The sequence below is a fragment of the Oncorhynchus kisutch genome, linkage group LG2 (assembly GCF_002021735.2).
Source record: "Oncorhynchus kisutch isolate 150728-3 linkage group LG2, Okis_V2, whole genome shotgun sequence".
Taxonomy (NCBI): domain Eukaryota; kingdom Metazoa; phylum Chordata; class Actinopteri; order Salmoniformes; family Salmonidae; genus Oncorhynchus; species Oncorhynchus kisutch.
This window is the reverse complement of record NC_034175.2, coordinates 10,066,069-10,092,444: the sequence shown is the minus strand read 5'-3', so window position 1 is coordinate 10,092,444 and position 26,376 is coordinate 10,066,069. Positions and strand designations below refer to the sequence as shown.

The 26,376-nt window shown below is 42.6% G+C and overlaps 2 protein-coding genes across 2 annotated transcripts in view; both read right to left on the bottom strand.

Annotated features, from left to right (window-relative positions):
* Nucleotides 1–646: 646 nt before the first annotated feature.
* On the bottom strand, nt 647–4,557 carry fbl (fibrillarin). The gene is made up of 8 exons (XM_020505390.2): nt 4,378–4,557; nt 3,440–3,577; nt 3,067–3,204; nt 2,623–2,888; nt 2,335–2,467; nt 2,136–2,248; nt 1,770–1,915; nt 647–1,157 (listed from the first exon to the last, which is right to left on the bottom strand). The coding sequence occupies exons 1-8, from the start codon at nt 4,385–4,387 to the stop codon at nt 1,133–1,135; spliced, it is 969 nt and encodes a 322-aa protein (XP_020360979.1). The 5' UTR covers nt 4,388–4,557; the 3' UTR covers nt 647–1,132.
* Nucleotides 4,558–13,290: 8,733 nt separating this feature from the next.
* The window catches only part of LOC109907412 (G protein-activated inward rectifier potassium channel 4), a 28,057-nt gene continuing 14,971 nt past the window's right edge, over nt 13,291–26,376 (bottom strand). The window contains exons 4-5 of the mRNA XM_020505359.2: nt 25,412–26,291; nt 13,291–14,383 (exon numbers count right to left, since the gene is read on the bottom strand). Coding sequence (XP_020360948.1) covers nt 14,028–14,383; nt 25,412–26,291 — 1,236 coding nt within the window. The 3' untranslated portion in view covers nt 13,291–14,027. The remainder of the gene's footprint in view (nt 14,384–25,411; nt 26,292–26,376) is intronic.

The window sequence follows — 26,376 nt, the reverse complement described above, 5'->3', positions numbered from 1 at the left end:
GAAAACCATTGACCAATCTGTATGGTCATTCACTCACTCAAAATGGCGGCGGTCACCACTGGGATGAAAATTGTATTTTGTCGCACGAGCTGACAATCGGCGTGTCGGTTCCGTTTTAAGTACTACTATAGCAGTTAGAAACCGACATTTGGTAACGGCGAATACAGTTGATATTATTCAGAAACGCATTCGCATGAAGTTTACCCATATCAAACTACACTGAACAAAAATAAACGCTAGTCAATTTTAGTGAGTTAGTTGGGTTTAGGCCCACTCATTAGAGAGCCAGGCCCAGCCAATCAGAACATGTTTCCCCAACAAAGGGGCTTTATTACAGACAGCTATGCTCCTCAGCTGATCCCGCAGGTGAGGAAGCCAGGTGTAGAGGTCCTGGGTACACGTGGTCTACAGTTGTGAGACCGGACATACTTGCTCAATTCTCTAAAACATTAAGTCAGTTTATGGTAGAGAATGACAATACCCTGGCAAGAGCTGGTGGACATTCCTGCAGTCAGCATGCCAATTGCACACTCCCTCAACTTGTGCTTAGATTTCTGTTCAGTATAGTTCTCAGTGACCATTACTTATGTCATGAAAACATATTGTTCCTCTGACTATGTCTTAAAAGCGCAGAACTAAATAAAGATACAATCACATACTGTTTTAATAAAAAACTCAAGGTACAAAATCACATTTAGGTCAAAGTGAAACATACATAGGTGTAAGCCAGTCTTGTTTTAACATCACGGGGAAAATAATTATTTGACCTCAATGATAAACTGAAACAGTTCTTTAAAAGCATTAGATTTCAAATGAACATGAATAAACAAACAAAGTTTTAAAATCAATATATCAGGCTTTCCCTCTGTACACTACTTTACATGGCACTACAGAGTTAATTAGCGACGTGAATTCCACCCCGACACCCTCTCCCCAGACCCCCCCAAAAAACGTATGTACTTCTAAACCGTCCAAGCTCTGGAGACAGGAATACTAAAATGGTCAGTTTGGATATGGGTGTAAGCATGTGGGGGTCCAATCAGTGCCTTGCTAAATCCCAGTGCTGAGCACCCCCCATGGCAGAGGTGGATCCACAGAAAAAGTCACTATGCCACAGCTGCTAAGGGCCAGTTCACTTCTTATTCTTGGGAGCAGGTCTGTAGGAAGGAATATTTGATGAATTCATACTATAACGACAAAATACATTCCACATGTTGGTCATGTCAGAATTCAGAATTATCAAAATGCAGACCATATACAAATATCTGCATTTTAAATTTAGTGAGTTTTGTTTGTTGCTTCAATAGTGACTAGGGGCATGCAACTATAGTTTTCCATCACAGAAAATATATTAAAGCAACACACTCGGCACAAAATAGCTTAATTTATCAGACAACAGAAGTGCAATGCTATTTGGCTAGCAGTCACACAAGTAAATGTGCTTACAATGAAAAGGCAAGGTATTTTTGGCTATGTTTATCATAGAAATAACTTAGCCAGCTACATTTCCTAATGTTTTGCTTGACGTTTATCTTGCATTTTACCAGAGAAAGGTAGGTTACGCCAAGAAAAGTACCGCAGAAAAGTAGCTACACATCAGCCAGAACGCTGTCTGAATATGCCATCCCGAGTGGAAAAGTGCAACTGAAACAAAATTAGTCTGAGCAGAAAATTGCAATAAGCAGTATTTACAAAACGCAGCAAGCTACTTGTTACGCGTTATTTCATTAACGTGACCTGTGTATATTTAGAAACAAGCATTTCCTCACCTGTAGATTCCTACTACGATGGCGTGATCTCTCTCATAAGGTTCCAATGTCAGCTGCTCCTGGGGCTTCATGTTTTCTGAGCCCATCTTCTTCACCTCCGCAGCAAACACAGCCTCCGGTGCTGCCGTTGAATCAATGCAGTTTGCCTGGAGGGAGACGAGACAAACGTACTTTAACCCCACTGCAACTGAGGCACTGGCCCCCAGTAACAGCAATCTAGGTTGCTTCTAAAATCAAAAGCTTTGCAGTTCAATGCAAAATGTTCAACGTCTAATATCTTAGTTTGCCTGCTTAAGAATAGTATTCCAGAAGATGGCACCACTAACTCTGAATTAACACCGTTTTTGAACAGTCTCAATGTTTTACCTTGATTGAGATGACAAAGTGACCTCCGTTCTTAAGGAAATTGTGAGCATTGAGTGCAACAATTCTGGTCTGATCAGGCTGGGCCACATCAGCGAAGATGACATCTACCATGCCTGCACAAAAAGGGTACAGCCAGAGCTTGTAAAATATACATAAACTTCCAGTATTTTCGCATCAGTGTATGATTTTGATGACTTACCAACAAGCATGCGGTATTTGTGTGGATGCCGGGCATCCTCAATGATGGGAATGATGTTGGTTCTCTTTTTGGCAACATTGAGCAGATCACGTCCTGACCTGTGAGAGAACTCCACAGCATACACAAGACCCTCCTGCAAAACAGAGGAAAAGTCTCATTACATGTACAGGGGTGAAGGACCACACTTCATTGTGATAGAAGTTAATTGTTCTAAACAAGACCATTATCGAGTAGCCCAACTAAACCAATGACAGTTCTGATTATGTGGGGGGGGGGAAATATACTCACAGGTCCAACGATGTCTGACACATGGGACACTGTTGTCCCTGATGCGGCACCCAGGTACATGACCTTCGAGCCAGGTTTGATGTGGATCTGATCAACTCCTCCCAAGATGGCTGCTGCCAGCTTTGACCGGAAAGGGTTCCACGCTCTGTACTCAATCTTAGTTTCTCCTTCCTCGACATTCATCCTTTTTTCACCATACACGGACTCCCCAATCACCATGTTCTTTGTCACCAGGGCATCTTCCTTACCACGGCAGATGAACACTCCTGAGGGCGGAAAAATGGAGACGTATGATATTACAACACTCCAATATATTGGGAAGTTTACAGTTCAGAAGAAACATTTTGCACAGAGTGGCTGCTGCTGCTGAACACAAACAATAGTGCAACTACAGGCCTCTGCTGGAGACAGCTTGTATTGCACAGCTCCAATTTTTCCACTCACCTTCATGTCTATGAGGCTCCACAGTGACTTTCCTGCCAGCCCCGAAGCCGCCACGTCCACCTCTACCCCTGGGGGTGCCACGGCCACCTCCACGGCCTCTGAAGCCACCCTCGCCGCTTGGAGACCTAAATCCACCTCCTGTAACAGGGAAATAACAAGTAATGTCCAGTTCGTGCACAAATTAACCACGTGCAGTAAACAACTTTCATCCATGGCAATTGCACAAAACTTGATGTGTTAAGTCACATTAGGTTGTCTTGTGACCTCAAATATGTGATAATGCTCATCAGACAGGTAAACTTACACAAGACGGAACAGGCATGTACGTATAACCTAAAACATGTCAAATCAAATCTAGCTATGTTTGACTTACCACCACCACCTCTGCCTCTGAATCCTCCTCGTCCACCTCTATCTCCAAAACCCCCCCGTCCACCACCTCTGTCTCCAAAGCTCCCTCTTCCCCGGAAGCCTCCTCTGCCTCCTCGATCACCACCCCGGGGGCTGAATCCTTAAAGAATGAATTTTTTTTTGATTAACCTTCAAATGTATGGCACATGACATGGCGCAACAAACGAATGAGATGCTTCAGATTGATGGTACATGTTATAGTATAGATTACTTCTAGAATCATAGATGCCAACAACTAATGCATGGTGGAATTGATACCCTAAAAGAACTTGGAGTTAAGTTTGCCAGCAAACCAGAAGACTGCATTTGAGCTTGAGTGGTAAACCAAAGATAATGGGTAAACAGCATGACACGGCCGGCAATGAATATAGATAATGCAATGGGCTAGTTAGTGACCTGGTTTCCAATGCTAGCATGTTGCGAGCACATGTGCCAATAACGTTTGACCGATATTTGCCTAGGCACTCAAATCAAAATCACGTTCAGGCAAAATAATAAGAATAGGTGTGTTGTGTGCGAACAATAACCACATAGATTGCTTGAAAGCTAATTAACTAACGTTAGTGCGTATGAACACGTGTTTAGTTTGTGCCATGCGGGCTGCACCATTGCGAAAAATGTGCATTAAATCACAGAAGCAGCAAAGACAGTCCAAACACTTTAATATTGACGATCAATAATGAAATTGAACACAAACACGTCGTATGTGTAACTGTATAGTTAGCTACATGCACTATTTACTTGTCCAAGTTGTGTGAGAGAAATCATGGCTAACGTTACTGCTCGCAACACCAGGCCGGAAGATGAAACTTCACAATACAATTTGGCCTTCACAATAGTAAGACTTACGGGTATTAACATTATGTATCCCCGTCTACTCAATTGGTCAAATAAACTTACCTGGTGTCATATTTGGTAAATTGCTGTGCTCTCAATCTAAAACAGCTCGAAATTGTTTTGCTCGGTCTTCTCTATCTTCCTCTTCTGAACACGCAGCACACACTACCTAGCAATGTGGCCATGCGTCATCAGACTCCTCCTTCCCATGATACATCACGGTCTGGACGCTCATCTTTTTCAAGGGTGTCAATAATTACGGACTTTCTAGTCTTGAGCCCAAGACCAGAGTTTAAAAAATACAAAAATACTGCCTGACGGATCATAAAGTCATATGACTGTCATATGGCTGACTAAGAATGTGCAGTAATGATGATACGAAATACTCGATTGGGAACTGCTTAAATTTAAAATCTGCTCAGCCTGTACTACTTAAGGGAAACGGCTTGGTTTAAGAAGATGTGAGGTAGCTGAGCTCTCTAAGAAGCTTGATCTTAATTAGAAAGCTAAATTGAATGATTTACAGAATCAACTAGATATATTTTATGAGGAAAAAGCTAGAGGAGCCTCTATAAGATCCAGAAAATAATGGCTTGAAAAGAACAGCAGATACTTTCATTTGGAAAAGAGGAGAGGGAACAGTTTGAGTGACTAAGGATCTCCTTGATTTTATAGAGAATGTTAACTCAGTGAAGAATCCAATCGGTCTTGATGTCAAGATTTATCCATTATGGACATCCAATATGGGGTTGCTCAATTAAAAAATCTCCAGATTGAGATGGATTAACCTCTGAATTTTACAAAACTTTCTCTGACAAAATAGCACCATTTTTACTTGAACAATGAGGTTATAAACCTGCCTCTGAAGCAATGGGTTATTAGTCTTATACCTAAACCACACAAGGATCTCTTAATTATTGGTGTCCAATCACACTCCTAGATAACGAATACAAAAGTATAGCCTCAATCTTTGCGAAAATGTTAAAATCGTGTTTGCTGAATGTCAATCAGGGTTTATGAAAGGGCCCCATATATCTAATAATCTGAGGCTGGTGTTAGATTTGGTTGAGTACTGTGATCTAGTGGATGACTTCCCTGTTGGATTGTCTGAAAGCATTTGATACCGTAAGTCACAATTTTATCTTTGATTATCTTAAGCATTAAGTTTGGTAATTTTTTTGTTGATGCTATTATAACTTTATAATGGTGGCAATAGCTGTATCAAACTGTCATGGAACATCATCAAGGTAAACCTTCAGGATTGGTGGGTCCCCTGCCGGACGGTTGAGCTAACGTAGGCTAATGCGATTAGCATGAGGTGTAAGTAACAAGAACATTTCCCAGGACAGACATATCTGATATTGGCAGAAAGCTTAAATTCTTGTTAATCTAACGGCACTGTCCAATTTACAGTAACTATTACAGTGAAAGAATACCATGCTATAGTTTGAGGAGAGTGCACTAAGGTTTTAACATTTACAAAGGAATACAAAGTTGTCCAATCTCACCTTTTTTGTTAGTATCTCAAACATTATGCTCTTTAGTTTATCAAAGTCAATTTGAAGGAATGACATTCTAGGCCAGAGATCAAGATATTCCCAACTGGCACATGACACCTCACTTTTTTGGGAAAAAATGTGTCACAAACTAGATTATATTGTGAAGCAGTTCTTTAAAATGTAAATAGTCCGGGTGGCCATTTGATTAGTTGTTCAGCAGTTTTGTGGCTTGGGGGAAGAAGCTGTTACGGAGTCTTTTGTCCTGGACTTGGCGCTCTGGTTCCACTTGCCGTGTGGTAGCAGAGAGAACAGTCTATGACTTGGGTGACTGGAGTCTGACAATTTTATTTGTCACATACACATGGTTAGCAGATGTTAATCCGAGTGTAGCGAAATGCTTGTGCTTCTAGTTCCGACAATTTTTTGCCTTTGTAACAGTATAACTTTAGACCGTCCCCTCGTCCATACCCGGGCGCGAACCAGGGACCCTCTGCACACATCAACAACAGTCACCCTTGAAGCATCGTTACCCATCGCTCCACAAAAGCCGTGCAAGGGGAACTACTACTTCAAGGTCTCAGAGCAAGTGACGTCACTCTGCACACATCAATAACAGTCACCCACAAAGCATCGTTACCCATCGCTCCACAAAAGCCGTGGCCCTTGCAGAGCAAGGGGAACCACTACTTCAAGGTCTCAGAGCAAGTGACGTCACCGATTAAAACGCAATTTAGCACACACCACCGCTGACTAGCTAGCTGTTTCACATCCGTTACACTTTCCTCTGACACCGCCTCGTATATAGGTGGATATCAGGAAGCTTGGCCCCAGTGATGTACTGGGCCGTACACACTACCCTCTGTAGCGCCTTATGGTCAGATGCCGAGCAGTTGCCATACCAGGCGGGGATGCAACCGGTCAGGATGCTCTCGATGGTGCAGCTGTAAAACCTTTTGTGGATCTGGGGACCCATGCAAAATCTTTTCAGTCTCCTGAGGTGGAAAAAGTGTTGCCGTGCCCTCTTCACAACTGTCTTGGTGTGTTTGGAGCATGATAGTTTGTTGGTGATGTGGACGCCAAGGAACTTTCGACCCGCTCCACTTCAGTCCCGTCGATATTAAAGGCGGCCTGTTTGGCCCTCCTTTTCCTATCGTCCACAATCAGCTCCTTTGTCTTGCTCACAGAGAGAGAGGTTGTTTGGTATTATATCTTTCCAAATGTGAGATGTTTGTTCTGAAAGGAGCTGTCAATCCAGCAGATTAACATCTCTGAAAAATAAACTATAACCTACCTCAGTGTAATGATCACCAAAAATCTTAAGGCTGTGAAGGATCTTAATATCAGGCAAAATGACAGGTCAAGGGGAGGCAGAGGTCAGTAATCCAGATCAGAGTCCATGAGGTACAGAAAGGTAGGCAGTCTCAGGTCAGGGCAGGCAGAGGTCAATAATCCAGAGTGGTGTGACAAGGTACAGAACAGCAGGCAAAATAGGGGAAAACGGGAACTAGAAAAAGACAGGCGCAAGGGGAAAAAACTGGTAGACATAAAGAACAAAACAAACTAGCAACAGAGAACACAGGTATATATACACGGGGGGAAATGGAGAAGATGGGCGACACCTGGAGGGGGGTGGAGAGGTGAAACATCAGAAACACTTCATTTGAATCCTGTAACTGAATCTATCAGAAATAAATTCTCCTCGTGGTTAGGGAGGGATTTAAATCTTCGGGGGAGAGTGCTTCTACCCAAAGCTGAGGGGCTATCTTTTTTCCCAAATCCACCTTAGATAGGCTATTGTACAACTTCATATGGAAAAGTGGGATAAAATCTTTACTTCAGAATAATGCATATTTTGGAACATCTATTGTAAGTGATATCCAGGTGAATGGCATAGGTTTACTAGATAAGAAATTCAGCACTCATTTATTAAGGGATATTTTCTACAGGAATTCTATTCCTTCTGCTATATTTTGTTGGGCTTCATTGTTTGATGTAAACTGGCCCCGTGCTTGGCTCACTCCACACAAATTGGTTTCAAATGAAATGGGTCTTCCGCATTTAACCCAACCCCTCCGAATCGACATCCATGACGCCCGGGGAACAGTGGGTTACCTGTCTTGCTCAGGGGCAGAACAACAGATGTTTACCTTGTCAGCTCGGGGATTCCATCCAGCAACCTTCCGATTACTGGCCAAGCGCTCTAACCACTAGGCTACCTGCGCCCCTCAAAAGGAAATCTTCTTTAAGTTTGTCCATAGATTCTGCCTGTGTAATAACTTGATTTCTAAATACACTGCTCAAAAAAATAAAGGAACACTAAAATAACACATCCTAGATCTGAATGAATGAAATATTCTTATTAAATATTTTTTTCTTTACATAGTTGAATGTCACACAAAAATTATCACACAAAATCACACAAAAATTATCAATGGAAATCAAATTTAGCAACCCATGGAGGTCTGGATTTGGAGTGACACTCAAAATTAAAGTGGAAAACCACACTACAGGCTGATCCAACTTTGATGTAATGTCCTTAAAACAAGTCAAAATGAGCCTCAGTAGTGTGTGTGGCCTCCACGTGCCTGTATGACCTCCCTACAACACCTGGGCATGCTCCTATTGAGATGATCTCCTGAGGGATCTCCTCCCAGACCTGGACTAAAGCATCCGCCAACTCCTGGATAGTCTGTGGTGCTTTTTCTTTGCAATTCATTCCAGTCATTGACAGCAGAGAACTGGAAGGAAAGGCCTCCAAAGGAGGTGTTGGCTTTGGGGATGACCAGTGAGATATACCTGCTGGAGCGCGTGCTACGGGTGGGTGTTGCTATGGTGACCAGTGATCTGAGATAAGGCAGAGTTTTACCTAGCAAAGACTTATAGATGACCTGGATCCAGTGGGTTTGGCATTGAATATGTAGCGAGGACCAGCCAACGAGAGAATACAGGTCGCAGTGGTGGGTAGTATATGGAGCTTTGGTGACAAAACGGATGGCACTGTGAAAGACTACATCCAGTTTGCTGAGTATAGTGTTGGAGGATATTTTGTAAATGACATCGCCAAAGTCAAGGATCGGTAGGATAGTCAGTTTTACGAGGGTATGTTTGGCAACATGAGTGAAGGAGGCTTTGTTGCGAAATAGGAAGTCAATTCTAGATTTCATTTTGGATTGGAGATGCTTACTGTGAGTCTGGAAGGAGAGTTTACAGTCTAACCAGACACCTACGTATTTGTAGTTGTCCACATATTCCAAGTCAGAACCATCCAGAGTAGTGACGCTAGTCGGGCGGGTGCAGGTAGCAATCGGTTGAAGAGCATACATTTAGTATTACTTGCATTTAATAGCAATTGGAGGCCACAGAAGGAGTGTTGTATGGCATTGAATCTCGTTTGGAGGTTTGTTCTGTCCCAAAGAAGGGACAGATGTATACAGAAATGCATACAGTGCATTCGGAAAGTATTCAGACCTTTTGACTTTTTCCACATTACAGCCTTATTACGTTACAGCCTTATTCTAAAATTGACTAAATATTTTTTCCCTCATCAATCTACACACAATACCCCATAATGACAAAGCAAAAACATGTTTTTAGAAATACAGTAGAGTACAGTAGAGCACAAACTCTACTGTGCTGTACTCTAGTGTGCTCTCGTTTGCTGTACTGTAATGTCCAAACTTGCGAAGCATAGGAATCTATGATTGTTTCAGATTTGGTCTGGTCCGGACAAAACATATGTGGACTTGTTTAGGGGCAGAACATTACAATAATATTCCTTGTTCTTCATGATGCTCTCTGCGCTTTTAACGGACCTCTGAGACTATCACAGTGCAGGTGCATTTATACGGAGACTTGATTAAACACAGGTGGATTGTATTTATCATCATTAGTCCTTTAGGTCAACATTGGATCATTCAGAGATCCTCACTGAACTTCTGGAGAGAGTTTGCTGCACTGAAAGTAAAGGGGCTGAATAATTTTGCACGCCCAATTTTTCAGTTTTTAATTTGTTAAAAAAGTTTGAAATATCCAATAAATGTCGTTCCACTTCATGATTGTGTCCCACTTGTTGTTGATTCTTCACAAAAAAATACAGTTTTATATCTTTATGTTTGAAGCCTGAAATGTGGCAAAAGGTCGCAAAGTTCAAGGGGGCCGACTACTTTCGCAAGGCACTGTACCTACACACGCACACAGAAATCAGAACCATTGACAGCCAATTCATATGTAGCTTGTGTTGATTTGGATTAAATTGTTTTTGGTATCTTTTAGTTGTCACTTTATTAGACTAAGCAGAGGTGATTTGATGATTTTGAAATGTTTAAGTTTAAATGGTGCTGGTATAGTGGAGGCAGCTCCTGTTTTCTTTGTGACTTGCAGTAACCCTCTTTGGTTCTGAATCAATAGTTGTTTAGTGGTCCAAAAATGTTGTAAACATTAACTTGCATGACCATACTGTCTGTTACGTGCTTTGTGTACTTCACCGAGCAGAGGTTGCTCTCCGGTTTTGTAATAAAACAAATGTGTGGTTTAATTTATTCAGCCACTGTGCCTTCTTATTGTCTCTGCCTTTAGGCCTATATATACTGGTCACAAGGCATATTAATTAGCTGGTTATAGAGCAAACAATGCAATTATCACAACACATGTAATATGCCTTTTTTATGGGTCTTCCCCAGGGATTTTACCCACACCCCACTACTGATTTTATCCCAATGTAATGAAGGTTTGGAAATGGAATCATGGAGAGGCCAGAGATAGCCAGAGATAGCCAGACTAGTAATTTGGGCTAAGGAACAGAAGTTGGGCTTTGGAGAAATGGCATCAGTGTATGCTCTGCAAGCAAAGAAAGCGTGGCAAGAGTGTGCGTGGTGAAAATATAGACAGGGTTATGTACAGCGAGGAAGAAGAAGAGCCGAGTGTAGTGGGAAGATGTGTGTTATTAAGAATTGGGCCAAGTACAAACCCTATTCGACTGACTCTGATGGCTCAGAAATTGAACCTGAGGAGCGTGAGGATGAATTACCTGTGGTGGCAGGTGTGATGAAGACCTCAGAGTCTCACCCCAATGGTCATCCAAATGATGATTTGGGCCCAGAAGGAGAGACATTTTTGGAGAAAGTGGATCCCTGCCTTTTGGCTGACAGTTGTCTCAGGCTGGGTAGAAAATAGGTTGGGTACTGTTAAATTGGTGAAGGTAGCTCGAAGTGGACTTCTGATTACTTTCTGTATTTCTTCTATCCAGAGGGAGCATCACGTGACTAGGGACAAGATCTGTGACTTGCTTTGCTCTCCAGAGCAGTGCACCTTTGAAAAGAGTGATTACTGGGGTGATGTTAAGTGTTGTGGAGCAACTGATATTGAAAATTCCCTGTGCCAGTGACACCTGCCGTTTTGTGTGACAATGTGATCATTTTAAATTATGTTTTTGTCAAATACTATAATTGTTTGAACTTCTTGCGACCATCCACTCAAATCATCTCGCGGCTGAATGTAGTTGATGACCCCTGCCATAGGGACTATGGTGACAACATACAAGATATCGAAAAGTTGTTCTCCATGGATATTCAATTGCATTTAGTGTAAATTCTAACGATCCAACAGAATTTTCTCTTTAAGATTATATGCGTTTTTAGACACTACACGTAGGCCATTGGCTTCTGATTTAGCTCTGTGTGAAGGAGCCTATCCTCGGCTTTACCCTTCTGACTACAATGCATTAGAGTTATTGAATCGTTCTTTTGATTTAGCTGAGGGGAACTGATCAAAGTGTGAAACGCTCTACCTTAAACAACTGATCCTTGATTCTGATACGGTTTTGGAAACCTTGAACACTCAACTTATTTATCACCCCCGCAGTAAAAATAAATATTTGGTCATACCCGTGGTATACCACAGCTGTCTGTAATGGGTGCATGTCAGTGGAAGGGAAGTCAGGCGCAGGAAAACGAACTTGGTATAAACGGAGTCGTTTAAGTGCTCATAAAACCAAAATATATATATATAAGTGGGTACAAAGACAAAACCAATGGAAACTGAAAAATGATGTGATGACTAGAAGGTCTGTGGACGTCGGCGACCGCCCGAACAAGGAAAGGGACCGACTTCGGCGGAAGTCGTGACACTGTCAGACCGTGGTATACCACAGGGATCGAATCACTTAGTTTATAATAAAGGTTATACAATAGGTGGGTCTAATACTGAATGCTGATTGGTTAAAACCTCATTCCAGCCGGTGTCTATTCCACAAATACCACCAGCTAAATCTATGACTTTAAAATGGCTATTTACTCCGTTCCTCTCTCTAACTGCGCAATCCACTGTCTCATCAACCCAGCCAGGCAATTTATAAACTCTCCACTATAAAAAGCATCTAGACATTATCTCACATTTCTTTTAGACTAACATTTAGTTTTCAACAGCAGAGATTTGTATTAACATTGCTGTCTGACATTTGCAACATTGTTTCAATATTCCCATTCGATGTAGCATGCACAGTAATGAACGTGTTGGGATGAGACAGGCAGGCAGCTTTTCTCAGCCAGTCGAAATCATGAATCAGCATAATGTTTTATGGATGTATACAAATAAATATCAATAGAAAACAGGTCAAACGAACTGAAGTGCAGCTCGGTTGCAGTCTGTCCAGCTTCAGTTTGAAGAGATTGTGTTAGCTGTGTTGTTGGCTAGCTCCTCTGAACAACAGTGTCCTGATGAGAGAGCACATTTTCTATGTCAGGTGAAATCGCACACCATTAGCTCCTTGTTATGGATGTATCCAAATAAATGGCATTATCATGGCTGTGGTGGTCTACGCCACTCGGCTTCGCCTCGTACACATTGACCGCAATGTGGTCAATGGTTCAAATGAGAACCCAAGAGGGCTGGGTATGGTCCCTTGGGTTTTCTAGAGCTACCTCTGCCCTGGACTACATGACAACAATTTGTATAACATGTAGTATGCCTGTCACCTTAGCGATCACATGTAGGACTTTGATTGTGTATGATTTGATTTATGTATAATTTGATTTCTATGTGATTTGACGGTATTATGTAATTTTGCTTTCAGTGGCAGTGCAGTATTCCTTGTTTACAATTAGAATGGGTGCAGTTTTAAGGGACCCCTGCTGCTTCATTATGATAAACACACCTTTCACCATACTTGACAATATCACAATATGCTTGTGTTTGGGGGTTTTACGCCTTGTCTGATGATTAATGACTGACATATATGATTACATAACAATTTAGACTGATTATTCCTTCCCTTCATATTTTTCTCATCAGGCTTGGAAGAAGTTGGAGAGAGACCCAAGAGGACCAGGTTGTGCTTGTCATGACGTTCTACAGCCAGTAGAGGGAAATCTTCACCAAGGTAAGACTCAATATGGCAGAACTTCCTCTAAACACCTATCAACCTCTAAAAACCTATCTGTGTCGATATGTAAAATGAAAAAATAAACAAAAAAGGCTTCAATCATTTCAATTTCCATGATAAGCGCTCAATTATTTATTAGGTTGTTGGCAATGCCCACTAATAGCAAACATTTCCAAAATGCCTTGAACAGAACCATTTGTGAAGCCAACAAAATGGTGCAAGAAATCCAAACCATAACTTTTAACAATTCATTCAAAGGCAAAGGCCTTTCATACTTAGTGATTTAAGATTTGAATACAAGGTAAATATTCATTCATGAAAATGTACACATGTAAGAAAAATGTGTGTATCAAAATACTTGAAATGGATGGGCATTTGGCCAGGCCTCCTTTAATTCATCCTCTTTCACTTTCATTCTTACACACATTGCTCTAGTCTAGTACAAAGTAGTCAATCATTTACATACCATTACTTGAAACTTTTAAAATCATATTCACCCAGTTATCCAAGTTGTTTTAGATCAGAATATTGGCACTAAATGCTGTATTAAAGAAATTATGAGTCAGAGTGAAGACTTACTTTTGGTCCTGCTATTAAGCAGTCAAAAACTATAGGATATCATAGTTTATGTTCGACACTTCATCAGTTGATGAAGTTTGATATCAAAGCCATTTGAGACATTGAGTCACTTGCACAAGTACTTCTTGCACAAGTACTTCATGATGTTGAGGTTTTGAAATCTTGCCTCTTGTAGCCTCTGTTCCATGTATGAGCTTGTTTTAAACCAGTGAGCAGCATCATCCGATGACACGGTCTGTGTTTTCACCAATGCACACTCATTCATGCCCATCATCCATCCTGTTAGCATCCCCACTGCTAACATTATCCCCCTCTCCATGCCCTATCGCCTCCACCTCTTCCTCCCCACTGTCTTCCTCCTTCTCTGGATGTGGTGGGGGCGGCTCCAGGACTGGAGGTGGGGACTGGGGAGGTAGGGGGATAGCCTCTCCCTTCTTGGCCAGCTCGACTAGCTCTCGGGCAGAGGAGGTGGGGGTCGGGGTAGGGTAGGTGTGGTGGAAGGATTCATAGTCCACCTCGTAGAAGCCCTCCTCTAGGGAGAGCACAGGGGTGAAGCGCTCCCCCCACATGACCTCTGAGTCTAGGTAGGAGCTGCGCGCCTGGCATGTCATTCCTGGCGGGAGAGAGAAGGGGGAGGGAGACAGACATTACCGACATGAAATAGAGGATAGGAACTTTAAATGACTGTGTGATTGGGTATGATCTAAATGTTTATTTTTAAAGCCCTTGTCATGGAACTATACTAAGACCTGGACTCAAGCTGCGTCGTTGTGATTTGTGGATCTAATTAAGATTCACTATGCTTTGTCTCCTCTACTTTAAATGAGCTGTACTCCTTTCATTGAACAAACATTTTTGGAAATAGGCTGAAGAGTGGTTCTAATACAGAGATGTGCATCTTCTCTTTCAATCACACACATGTACACACATCAAACACACAGATGCAGAAACACATACAGATAGATAGATACACACACACAAACACACACACACACCTTTCTGAATATATATATATATGTGGATTGCCTATAAAAAGCTTGAGAGCATTTTCATCCGATGCTCAAGTCAACCTTGAAGAGCCACATCAATTACAGTACATATTATCCACAGGAATGCTGAAACAAACCAACTGACTATGCACAGCCAGCACCAGGGGTATATCAAAGCAGACAGACCAATGTACAAACACACACACACACACACACACACACACACACTAAGAGAAGTAAGGGGTTCCGGGTTGGATGATTCACAACCTTGTGATGTATCAACAGTTCTTTTTTTCAGCAGCCATAATGTAAATATATACAGTGGGGAAAAAAGTATTTGGTCAAATCAAATCAAATCAAATTTTATTTGTCACATACACATGGTTAGCAGATGTTAATGCGAGTGTAGCGAAATGCTTGTGCTTCTAGTTCCGACAATGCAGTAATAACGAACAAGTAATCTAACTAACAATTCCAAAAAAACTACTGTCTTATACACAGTGTAAGGGGATAAGGAATATGTACATAAGGATATATGAATGAGTGATGGTACAAAGCAGCATAGGCAAGATACAGTAGATGATATCGAGTACAGTATAACATATGAGATGAGTATGTAAACAAAGTGGCATAGTTAAAGTGGCTAGTGATACATGTATTACATAAGGATGCAGTCGATGATATAGAGTACAGTATATACATATGCATATGAGATTAATAATGTAGGGTAAGTAACATTATATAAGGTAGCATTGTTTAAAGTGGCTAGTGATATATTTACATAATTTCCCATCAATTCCCATTATTAAAGTGGCTAGAGTTGAGTCAGTGTCATTGACAGTGTGTTGGCAGCAGCCACTCAATGTTAGTGGTGGCTGTTTAACAGTCTGATGGCCTTGAGATAGAAGCTGTTTTTCAGTCTCTCGGTCCCAGCTTTGATGCACCTGTACTGACCTCGCCTTCTGGATGACAGCGGGGTGAACAGGCAGTGGCTCGGGTGGTTGATGTCCTTGATGATCTTTATGGCCTTCCTGTAGCATCGGGTGGTGTAGGTGTCCTGGAGGGCAGGTAGTTTGCCCCCGGTGATGCGTTGTGCAGACCTCACTACCCTCTGGATAGCCTTACGGTTGAGGGCGGTGCAGTTGCCATACCAGGCGGTGATACACCCCGCCAGGATGCTCTCGATTGTGCATCTGTAGAAGTTTGTGAGTGCTTTTGGTGACAAGCCGAATTTCTTCAGCCTCCTGAGGTTGAAGAGGCGCTGCTGCGCCTTCTTCACGATGCTGTCTGTGTGAGTGGACCAATTCAGTTTGTCTGTGATGTGTATGCCAAGGAACTTAAAACTTGCTACCCTCTCCACTACTGTTCCATCGATGTGGATAGGGGGGTGTTCCCTCTGCTGTTTCCTGAAGTCCACAATCACCTCCTTAGTTTTGTTGACGTTGAGTGTGAGGTTATTTTCCTGACACCACACTCCGAGGGCCCTCACCTCCTCCCTGTAGGCCGTCTCGTCGTTGTTGGTAATCAAGCCTACCACTGTTGTGTCGTCCGCAAACTTGATGATTGAGTTGGAGGCGTGCGTGGCCACGCAGTCGTGGGTAAACAGGGAGTACAGGAGAGGGCTCAGAACGCACCCTTGTGGGGCCCCAGTGTTGAGGATCAGAGGGGTGGAGATGTTGTTGCCTACCCTCACCACCTGGGGGCGGCCCGTCAGGAAGTCCAGTACCCAGTTGCACAGGGCGGGGTCGAGACCCAGGGTCTCGAGCTTGATGACGAGCTTGGAGGGTACTATGGTGTTGAATGCCGAGCTGTAGTCGATGAACAGCATTCTCACATAGGTATTCCTCTTGTCCAGATGGGTTAGGGCAGTGTGCAGTGTGGTTGAGATTGCATCGTCTGTGGACCTATTTGGGCGGTAAGCAAATTGGAGTGGGTCTAGGGTGTCAGGTAGGGTGGAGGTGATATGGTCCTTGACTAGTCTCTCAAAGCACTTCATGATGACGGATGTGAGTGCTACGGGGCGGTAGTCGTTTAGCTCAGTTACCTTAGCTTTCTTGGGAACAGGAACAATGGTGGCCCTCTTGAAGCATGTGGGAACAGCAGACTGGTATAGGGATTGATTGAATATGTCCGTAAACACACCGGCCAGCTGGTCTGCGCATGCTCTGAGGGCGCGGCTGGGGATGCCGTCTGGGCCTGCAGCCTTGCGAGGGTTAACACGTTTAAATGTCTTACTCACCTCGGCTGCAGTGAAGGAGAGACCGCATGTTTTCGTTGCAGGCCGTGTCAGTGGCACAGTATTGTCCTCAAAGCGGGCAAAAAAGTTATTTAGTCTGCCTGGGAGCAAGACATCCTGGTCCGTGACTGGGCTGGATTTCTTCCTGTAGTCCGTGATTGACTGTAGACCCTGCCACATGCCTCTTGTGTCTGAGCCGTTGAATTGAGATTCTACTTTGTCTCTATACTGGCGCTTAGCTTGTTTGATAGCCTTGCGGAGGGAATAGCTGCACTGTTTGTATTCGGTCATGTTACCAGACACCTTGCCCTGATTAAAAGCAGTGGTTCGCGCTTTCAGTTTCACACGAATGCTGCCATCAATCCACGGTTTCTGGTTAGGGAATGTTTTAATCGTTGCTATGGGAACGACATCTTCAACGCACGTTCTAATGAACTCGCACACCGAATCAGCGTATTCGTCAATGTTGTTATCTGACGCAATACGAAACATCTCCCAGTCCACGTGATGGAAGCAGTCTTGGAGTGTGGAGTCAGCTTGGTCGGACCAGCGTTGGACAGACCTCAGCGTGGGAGCCTCTTGTTTTAGTTTCTGTCTGTAGGCAGGGATCAACAAAATGGAGTCGTGGTCAGCTTTTCCGAAAGGGGGGCGGGGCAGGGCCTTATATGCGTCGCGGAAGTTAGAGTAACAATGATCCAAGGTCTTTCCACCCCTGGTTGTGCAATCGATATGCTGATAAAATTTAGGGAGTCTTGTTTTCAAATTAGCCTTGTTAAAATCCCCAGCTACAATGAATGCAGCCTCCGGATAAATTGTTTCCAGTTTGCAGAGAGTTAAATAAAGTTAGTTCAGAGCCATCAATGTGTCTGCTTGGGGGGGGATATATACGGCTGTGATTATAATCGAAGAGAATTCTCTTGGCAGATAATGCGGTCTACATTTGATTGTGAGGAATTCTAAATCAGGTGAACAGAAGGATTTGAGTTCCTGTATGTTTCTTTCATCACACCATGTCACGTTGGCCATAAGGCATACGCCCCCACCCCTCTTCTTACCAGAAAGATGTTTGTTTCTGTCGGCGCGATACGTGGAGAAACCCGTTGGCTGCACCACTTCGGATAGCGTCTCTCCGGTGAGCCACGTTTCCGTGAAGCAAAGAACATTACAGTCTCTGATGTCCCTATGGAATGCTACCCTTGCTCGGATTTCATCAACCTTGTTGTCAAGAGACTGGACATTGGCAAGAAGAATGCTAGGGAGTGGTGCACGGTGTGCCCGTCTCCGGAGTCTGACCAGAAGACCGCCTCGTTTCCCTCTCTTTCGGAGTCGTTTTTTTGGGTCGCTGCATAGGATCCGCTCCGTTGTACTGTTTGTAAGGCAGAACACAGGATCCGCGTCGCGAAAAACATATTCTTGGTCGTACTGATGGTGAGTTGACGCTGATCTTATATTCAGTAGTTCTTCTCGACTGTATGTAATGAAACCTAAGATGACCTGGGGTACTAATGTAAGAAATAACACAGCGAGGCGGCCATCTCTGTCGGCGCCGGAAGTCAGCCACCAATTGTGCAAGTTCTCCCACTTAAAAAGATGAGAGAGGCCTGTAATTTTCATCATAGGTAAACTTCAACTATGACAGACAAAATGAGGAAAAAAAATCCAGAAAATCACATTGTAGGATTTTTTATGAATTTATTTGCAAATTATGGTGGAAAATAAGTATTTGGTCACCTACAAACAAGCAAAATTTCTGGCTCTCACAGACCTGTAACTTCTTCTTTAAGATGCTCCTCTGTCCTCCACTCGTTACCTGTATTAATGGCACCTGTTTGAACTTGTTATCAGTATAAAAGACACCTGTCCACAACCTCAAACAGTCACACTCCAAACTCCACTATGGCCAAGACCAAAGAGCTGTCAAAGGACACCAGAAACAAAATTTTAGACCTGCACCAGGCTGGGAAGACTGAATCTGCAATAGGTAAGCAGCTTGGTTTGAAGAAATCAACTGTGGGAGCAATTATTAGGAAATGGAAGACATACAAGACCACTGATAATCTCCCTCGATCTGGGGCTCCACGCAAGATCTCACCACGTGGGGTCAAAATGATCACAAGAACGGTGAGCAAAAATCCCAGAACCACACGGGGGGACCTAGTGAATGACCTGCAGAGAGCTGGGACCAAAGTAACAAAGCCTACCATCAGTAACACACTACGCCGCCAGGGACTCAAATCCTGCAGTGCCAGACGTGTCCCCCTGCTTAAGCCAGTACATGTGCAGGCCCATCTGAAGTTTGCTAGAGAGCATTTGGATGATCCAGAAGAAGATTGGGAGAATGTCATATGGTCAGATGAAACCAAAATATAACATTTTGGTAAAAACTCAACTCATCATGTTTGGAGGACAAGGAATGCTCAGTTGCATCCAAAGAACACCATACCTACTGTGAAGCATGGGGGTGGAAACATGCTTTGGGGCTGTTTTTCTGCAAAGGGACAAGGACGACTGATCCGTGTAAAGGAAAGAATGAATCGGGCCATGTATCGTGAGATTTTGAGTGAAAACCTCCTTCCATCAGCAAGGGCATTGAAGATGAAACGTGGCTGGGTCTTTCAGCATGACAATGATCCCAAACACACCGCCCGGGCAACAAAGGAGTGGCTTCGTAAGAAGCATTTCAAGGTCCTGGAGTGGCCTAGCCAGTCTCCAGATCTCAACCCCATAGAAAATCTTTGGAGGGAGTTGAAAGTCCGTGTTGCCCAGCAACAGCCCCAAAACATCACTGCTCTAGAGGAGATCTGCATGGAGGAATGGACCAAAATACCAGCAACAGTGTGTGGAAACCTTGTGAAGACTTACAGAAAACATTTGACCTCTGTCATTGCCAACAAAGGGTATATAACAAAGAATTGAGATAAACTTTTGTTATTGACCAAATACTTATTTTCCACCATAATTTGCAAATAAATTCATAAAAAATCCTACAATGTGATTTTCTGGATTTTCTTTCTCTTTTTGTCTGTCATAGTTGAAGTGTACCTATGATGAAAATTACAGGCCTCTCTCATCTTTTTAAGTGGGAGAACTGGCACAATTGGTGGCTGACTAAATACTTTTTTGCCCCACTGTATATCTTAATTTGCATTTCACCTGCAGCAAATGTATTAAATTATAATGATATAGCTGTAATTCTTTGAATGTAAACAGCACACTAAATGAATAAAAAAAATACTGGTAATTCAATGGTATCATGTATACAGTGGGATACCTACATACTGTGCCTGATGATGATATTAATATACAATTAACATACCAATTAGCCTACGTATTTTCATGAAGCATTTAGAAAAACGAAACAAAGCCTTTGAGCATCGTGTGAATAAGAGATAAAAGCAGCTGTCAACCCTTCTGCCGGCCCGGCGTTCGACGTCGCCAGTCTACTAACCACCGGTCCTGGCAACCCACATTATGCACACCTGACAACCATCATTACGCACACCTGCTCCCCATCGTTATGTACACCTGGACTTCAGTACTTTGATTACTTCCCTTTTATTTAGCGCTCAGTCTTCAGGCAGTCTTGGTTTTCATGCCCAGTACGCTACTCTTGTTTTGTATATCGTCATGTTCTTCCTTATTAAACTCACCAACTGCACTTGTTTCCTGACTCCCTGCTCCCATTCTTTAAGCACCTGAGAGATTAAAAGCTCTTGAATCTAGGGGGCACTATTTTCATTTTTGGAAAAATAACATTCCCAAAGTAAACGGGCTATTTTGTCAGGACAAGATGCTAGAATATGCATATAATTAACAGCTTAGGATAGAAAACACTCTAAAGTTTCCAAAACTGTAAAAATATTATCTGTGAGTATAACAGAATTGATATTGCAGGCGAAAGCCTGAGAAAAATCCAATCAGGAAGTGACTCTTATTTAGAAACCTCTGCGTTCCTATGCGTCCCTATTGAGCAGTGAATGAGATATCAACCAGATTCCCTTTTCTATGGCTTCCCTACTGTGTCTAGTGTCACAATACATAGTTTCAGGCTTTTATTTTGCAAAATGAGCCTGAACGTCAACATTGCGTCAGTGGTCAGCTGGAGTCTCTCAGAGTGTTTTGTGCGTAAGGGACACATGCGGCCATTGTTTCTCTCTTTCCTACTAAGAAGCCATCTGTCCCAGTTGATATATTATCAAATAGATATTTGAAAAACACCTTGAGGATTGATTATAAACAACGTTTGCCATGTTTCTTGTCGATATTATGGAGCTAATTTGGAATATTTTTCGGCGTTGTCGTGACCGCAATTTCCGGTCTAATTCTCAGCCAAACGTGAAGAACTAACAGAGTTATTTCGGCTACAAAAATAATATTTTTGGAAAAAAAGGAACATTTGCTATCTAACTGGGAATCTTGTGAGTGAAAACATCCGAGACTCATCAAAGGTAAACGATTTAATTTGATTTTCGTGACCAGGTTGCCTGCTGCTAGCTAGGCATAATGCTATGCTAGGCTATCAATAAACTTACACAAATGCTTGTCTTGCTTTGGTTGTAAAGCATATTTTCAAAATCTGAGATGACAGGGTGATTAACAAAAGGCTTGTAACGGCGTTCTTCGTTTGTCGAAAGAGAGTCGGACCGAAATGCAGCGTGGTGGTTAATCATGATCTTTAATGAGGAAATGGTGACGATACATGAAATAACTAATAAATACAAAAACAACAAACGGAACGTGAAACTTATTACAGCCTATCTGGTGAAACTACACAGAGACAGGAACAATCACCCACGAAAGACAAAGCGAACTCAGGCTACCTAAATACGGTTCCCAATCAGAGGCAACGAGAAGCACCTGACTGCTGATTGAGAACCGCCTCAGGCAGCCAAGCCTATACAACACCCCTAATCAGCCGCGATCCCAAATACTACAAACCCCAATACGAAACACAACACACAAACCCATGTCACACCCTGGCCTGAACAAATAATTAAAGAAAACACAAAATACTAAGACCAAGGCGTGACAAGGCTAAGCTGTGTTTCAATATATTTCACTTGTGATTTCATGAATATGAGTATTTTCTAGTAATATTTATGTCTGTTGCGTTATGCTATTTAGTGTCAGTTGATGATTACGCTCCCGGATCCGGGATGGGTAGTTACAAGATTAACAGCAAACCAGTAAACTCTTTCCTACTTCAGGCAAATCCCACTTCAAGGCCTGATTGGGTTTGATCCCCGAGGGAAAAGAGCAAAACAACAAACTGTTGTCGATAGATTAAAAAAATTCAATAAAGCATCAGCTTTTAGCTTGTCCTTTGACTAAACCGTCAATATTGACATGGGATACTGAGGAAACAACAGCCCTTCTGTGCGATGGATCAAACATTCTCATAAGTCTATATATTGAGTAGAATATCAAAACCAAATCTGATGCAATAACACCCACACGGTCTGCGTCCTCATAAACAAAATCGAAACTAAATTGCCTGCAGTATTATTTTAGTTATTTAACCTTTATTTAACCAGGAAGGGCTCATTGAGATTAAAATCTCCTTTTCAAGAGCGCCCTGGCCAAGATAGGCAGCACTAAATCATTACAAAAAAATGACAGACAGACAACATGAAAAACTACAAGTAATCTAGTAAAAACCATTGAATTCACAAGAGTATAAAACAGCAAATTAAAAACATTGACAAGTCAGGGAATCAGCCTCAAAATCCTTCATCAGTGATTTAAAAACACCAATCGGGACAAGTTCTTCCAGTCTAAAAGTATTTTGTAAGGCGTTCCAAGACGGTGGCGCAGAGTACATAAAAGCCCTTTTACCAAATTCAGTTCAGACATTTGGAACAGTTAACAGGATAAAGTCCAGCGAACGAAGAGAGTACCCACCACATTTCTGAACAATAAAAATCCACAAATAAAAAGGTAGTAAACCCAAAATGGCTTTGTAAATAAAAGTATACCAGTGACTGAGCCTACGAGTGACTAGAGAAGGCCAGCCAACCCTGGTATACAAAGTGCAGTGATGTGTAAGGGTTTTGCAGTTTAAAATAAATCTCAAAGTGCCATGGTAAAGAGTGTCAATTGATCTCAAACACTGAGCAGAAGCATTCATATATAAAATATCCCCATAGTCTAGTAAAGGCATAAATGTAGCTGATACTAGCCTCCTTCTGGCTTCAAAAGAAAAACTGGCCTTATTCCTAAAATATAATCCCAATTTCAGCTTCAATTTTTTTGTAAGTGGTTGAATATGCAATTTAAAAGAGAGGCCGTCATCAATTAAAATTCCAAGATATTTATATGAGGTTACAACCTCAATCTCCTTGACCTGACAGGTAGTAATAGGTGAAAGGTTCAGAGGTCTATTTCTTGCATTAGAAAACACCATTAGTTTAGCTTTGTCAGTATTGAGGATAAGCTTCAATTGACACAAGGTATGTTGAACAGTATAAAAAGCAGTATGTCTTTGAGCAGTAGTTCAGTTCACTGCCACCGCCCACTCCTGGACCGAGAATCATTGACAGTGGGTGGGATGGGAAAAGGGAATTGGGTCATTCCATGAAGAGTGCCTTTTGCGTCCCGTTGATATTTTAAGTAGAAATTGTGCATCAATATTGAATTTTAAAAGCATGTTATATTAAATGAAGTGCCCTTTAATATAGACCATATGGATAATTCAATTAATCCATATTTTAAAATGAGTAAAGGCTTGCTAATGTGCCAAAATCCAAAATCTGTCAACCCTGTCACTTCTAGGAAGATTTTAACCCACTTATCCCCAAAATGTCTCCAAGTTTCATCGTCATTATAAAGCCCTAGTCATTTCTGAAGATTATTATTTATTTCATATGATTAGTGATTCATTTACGTCTGTCCTGCATTTTAAGGTCAACCCTGTTACGTGAACTGAACTCTCATTTTAATATGGTGAAACTATTCCCTTTTAAACAGAAACATTGAACATCTAATAGTCAAATCCTAGAGTAAAAGCAGGTGAGCTAGTTCTAATCTTCTTAGCCACTTTCTGGTGTTTTGTGGTGGAAAACTAAAAGGGTCGATCATAACACGTCAACCCTGTTACCCATAGATAGGCAGGCTAGAAATGTTTTCACAAAACCATTTTTTTGTATAGCTTGCATTCAATTGCCACTCCCTGTTGCACACAACAAGCTTCATTCCCCCTGTCACAGGGGGATTTATGGCTGATTTAAGAAGAAATCGTCAACCTGTCACGTTGGTATAAAGAGATTCAGGAGACAGACGCAGGAATGTGTAATAGGGTTTTTTATTTTACCCAAATTACGGTGTGCCGTGTAAAGGCACGGGGGGAGACCAAATAAACACGTCACAAAACACAGGGTAGAATCCCAAAACAAAAGAGTGAGGAGTACCTCGAATAAATAGCACACTCAAACAATGATTTAACACACGGGACGAGACCTGTAATCATCTGTGCAATCCACAAGGGCACGAAAGCCCAAAACACACAGCACAGATACTCACACGCAACAACGGACATGGTAACAATAATCAACCCCACCATGGTGAACAAAGGGCACATATATACAAATACAATCAGTGGGAATAGGGACCAGGTGTGTGCAATGAAAGTTCCAGAGGGATCCATGACACAACCCTGTTACGTTCAACTCTGTTACTTTATTTTGCACTTAATAGGCACTTACTATAGTGTATATATATATTTCTTTATCCCCTTGAGATGGGAAAACAAGTTTTTATTCAATTGAAAATGTGTTCTTTATGACAGAATTAGGTTAAATCAAACATTTCTTTTGACCAAGTTACACTTCACAAAGGGCACCAAATTGGTAGAATGACCCAATTCAATCACCATTCCAACCTGAATTCCCTCAACGTCTTCTACTCGTTTAATTTCCCAGAGGCTGTACTATTGACAGGTCTGGGATTCTCTCACAAACACACAGACGGGCTTCCCTGGAGTCCCTCCTGCTTCTCACAGCTGCCAGAAGACCCTAATAGAGGATATTAGCATACAGGACAATGCTGTGGCCATTTAGGACAGTGTAATGGCAATAATGGTCAAGTGCATTCACAGCCAACGTTAATTGGTGATACCCTGCAAGTCTCAAGTGATTCCTGACAACTGCATCCTCTTCATCCCACCAAGTGAATGAATGCTTATAAACAGGGTCACACAAACCTGCATTAGATTCTCATATTATATGTTAAAGTACCTGTAATTATAGTGTTATTAATGTTATTTTAATAATCATTTTCTACATCATTATGATTACAATAAAAATCTCTCCAGGTAGAAGTTTGTCGGGCAACAGATCTAGGATCAGCTTACCCTCCACCAGAATGAATCTTCATCATTAGGCAGGAAATGCAAATCTGACCTTAAATTAGAAGAACCCACCTGTGGCTTCCACCATGCCCTCCAGGATGACCACTACCTCAAACTCCTCTCTCTCCAGCTGTTCCTGTGAGATTTCCCAGAAGGGACTGCCCTCGTTGAACTCGTGACAGATGATGAGCGGCGACACCAGGAAGAGCCTGTCGTCCCCCGTATCGAAGCCCACATTGATATCCGTCTGATTGAGAGGGATAAACTCCCCTTCCTTGGTCTGCTTGGAGTGGATCAGCTTGGCCCGGATGGAGGCCTCCACAATGTGTGAGTTCCTCAGGTCTCCTACCCTGAACATCAGACACAGCTTGCTGTCCCTCACAGAGATCACTGCCTTGTGGGAGAACATGAGCGTCTCGGCTCGCTGCTTGGGCTGGGAGATCTTGACGAACATGCATCCCACCATGAAGGCATTGACGATGGAGCCCAGGATGGCCTGGACTAAAAGCAGGAGAATCCCCTCTGGGCATTTATCAGTGATGACCCGGTAGCCGTAGCCGATGGTGGTCTCCGTTTCGATGGAGAAGAGAAAGGCGGAGACGAAGCCGTTGAGGTTGTTGACGCAGGGGATCCAGTCTCCATCGTCGGTGTGGTCCAGGTCTCCGCGGATGTAGGCGATGAGCCACCAGATGAGACCGAAGAACACCCAGGTGGTTGTGTAGACCAGGGTGAACACCAGCAGGTTAAAGCGCCACTTCAGGTCCACCAGGGTAGTGAAGATGTCTGTCATGTAGCGGTATTTCTCGCGCACGTTGCCGTGATGCACGTTGCACTTGCCGTCCTTCTCCACGTAGCGCTGGCGCTGTTTTCTCAGGGTAACTCCTGAACGGTTGGAACCTTTACAGCCCCCACCTTGCCTGCCACCCACCACCATGGTCCGGTCGGTGGGCACCTGTGTGTTGTTCGTGTGAGAGAAAGGAAGGAAGAAAGAAAGAAAGAAAGAAGAGGGTTAATGACTGTGTGATTTAACAAAGTAA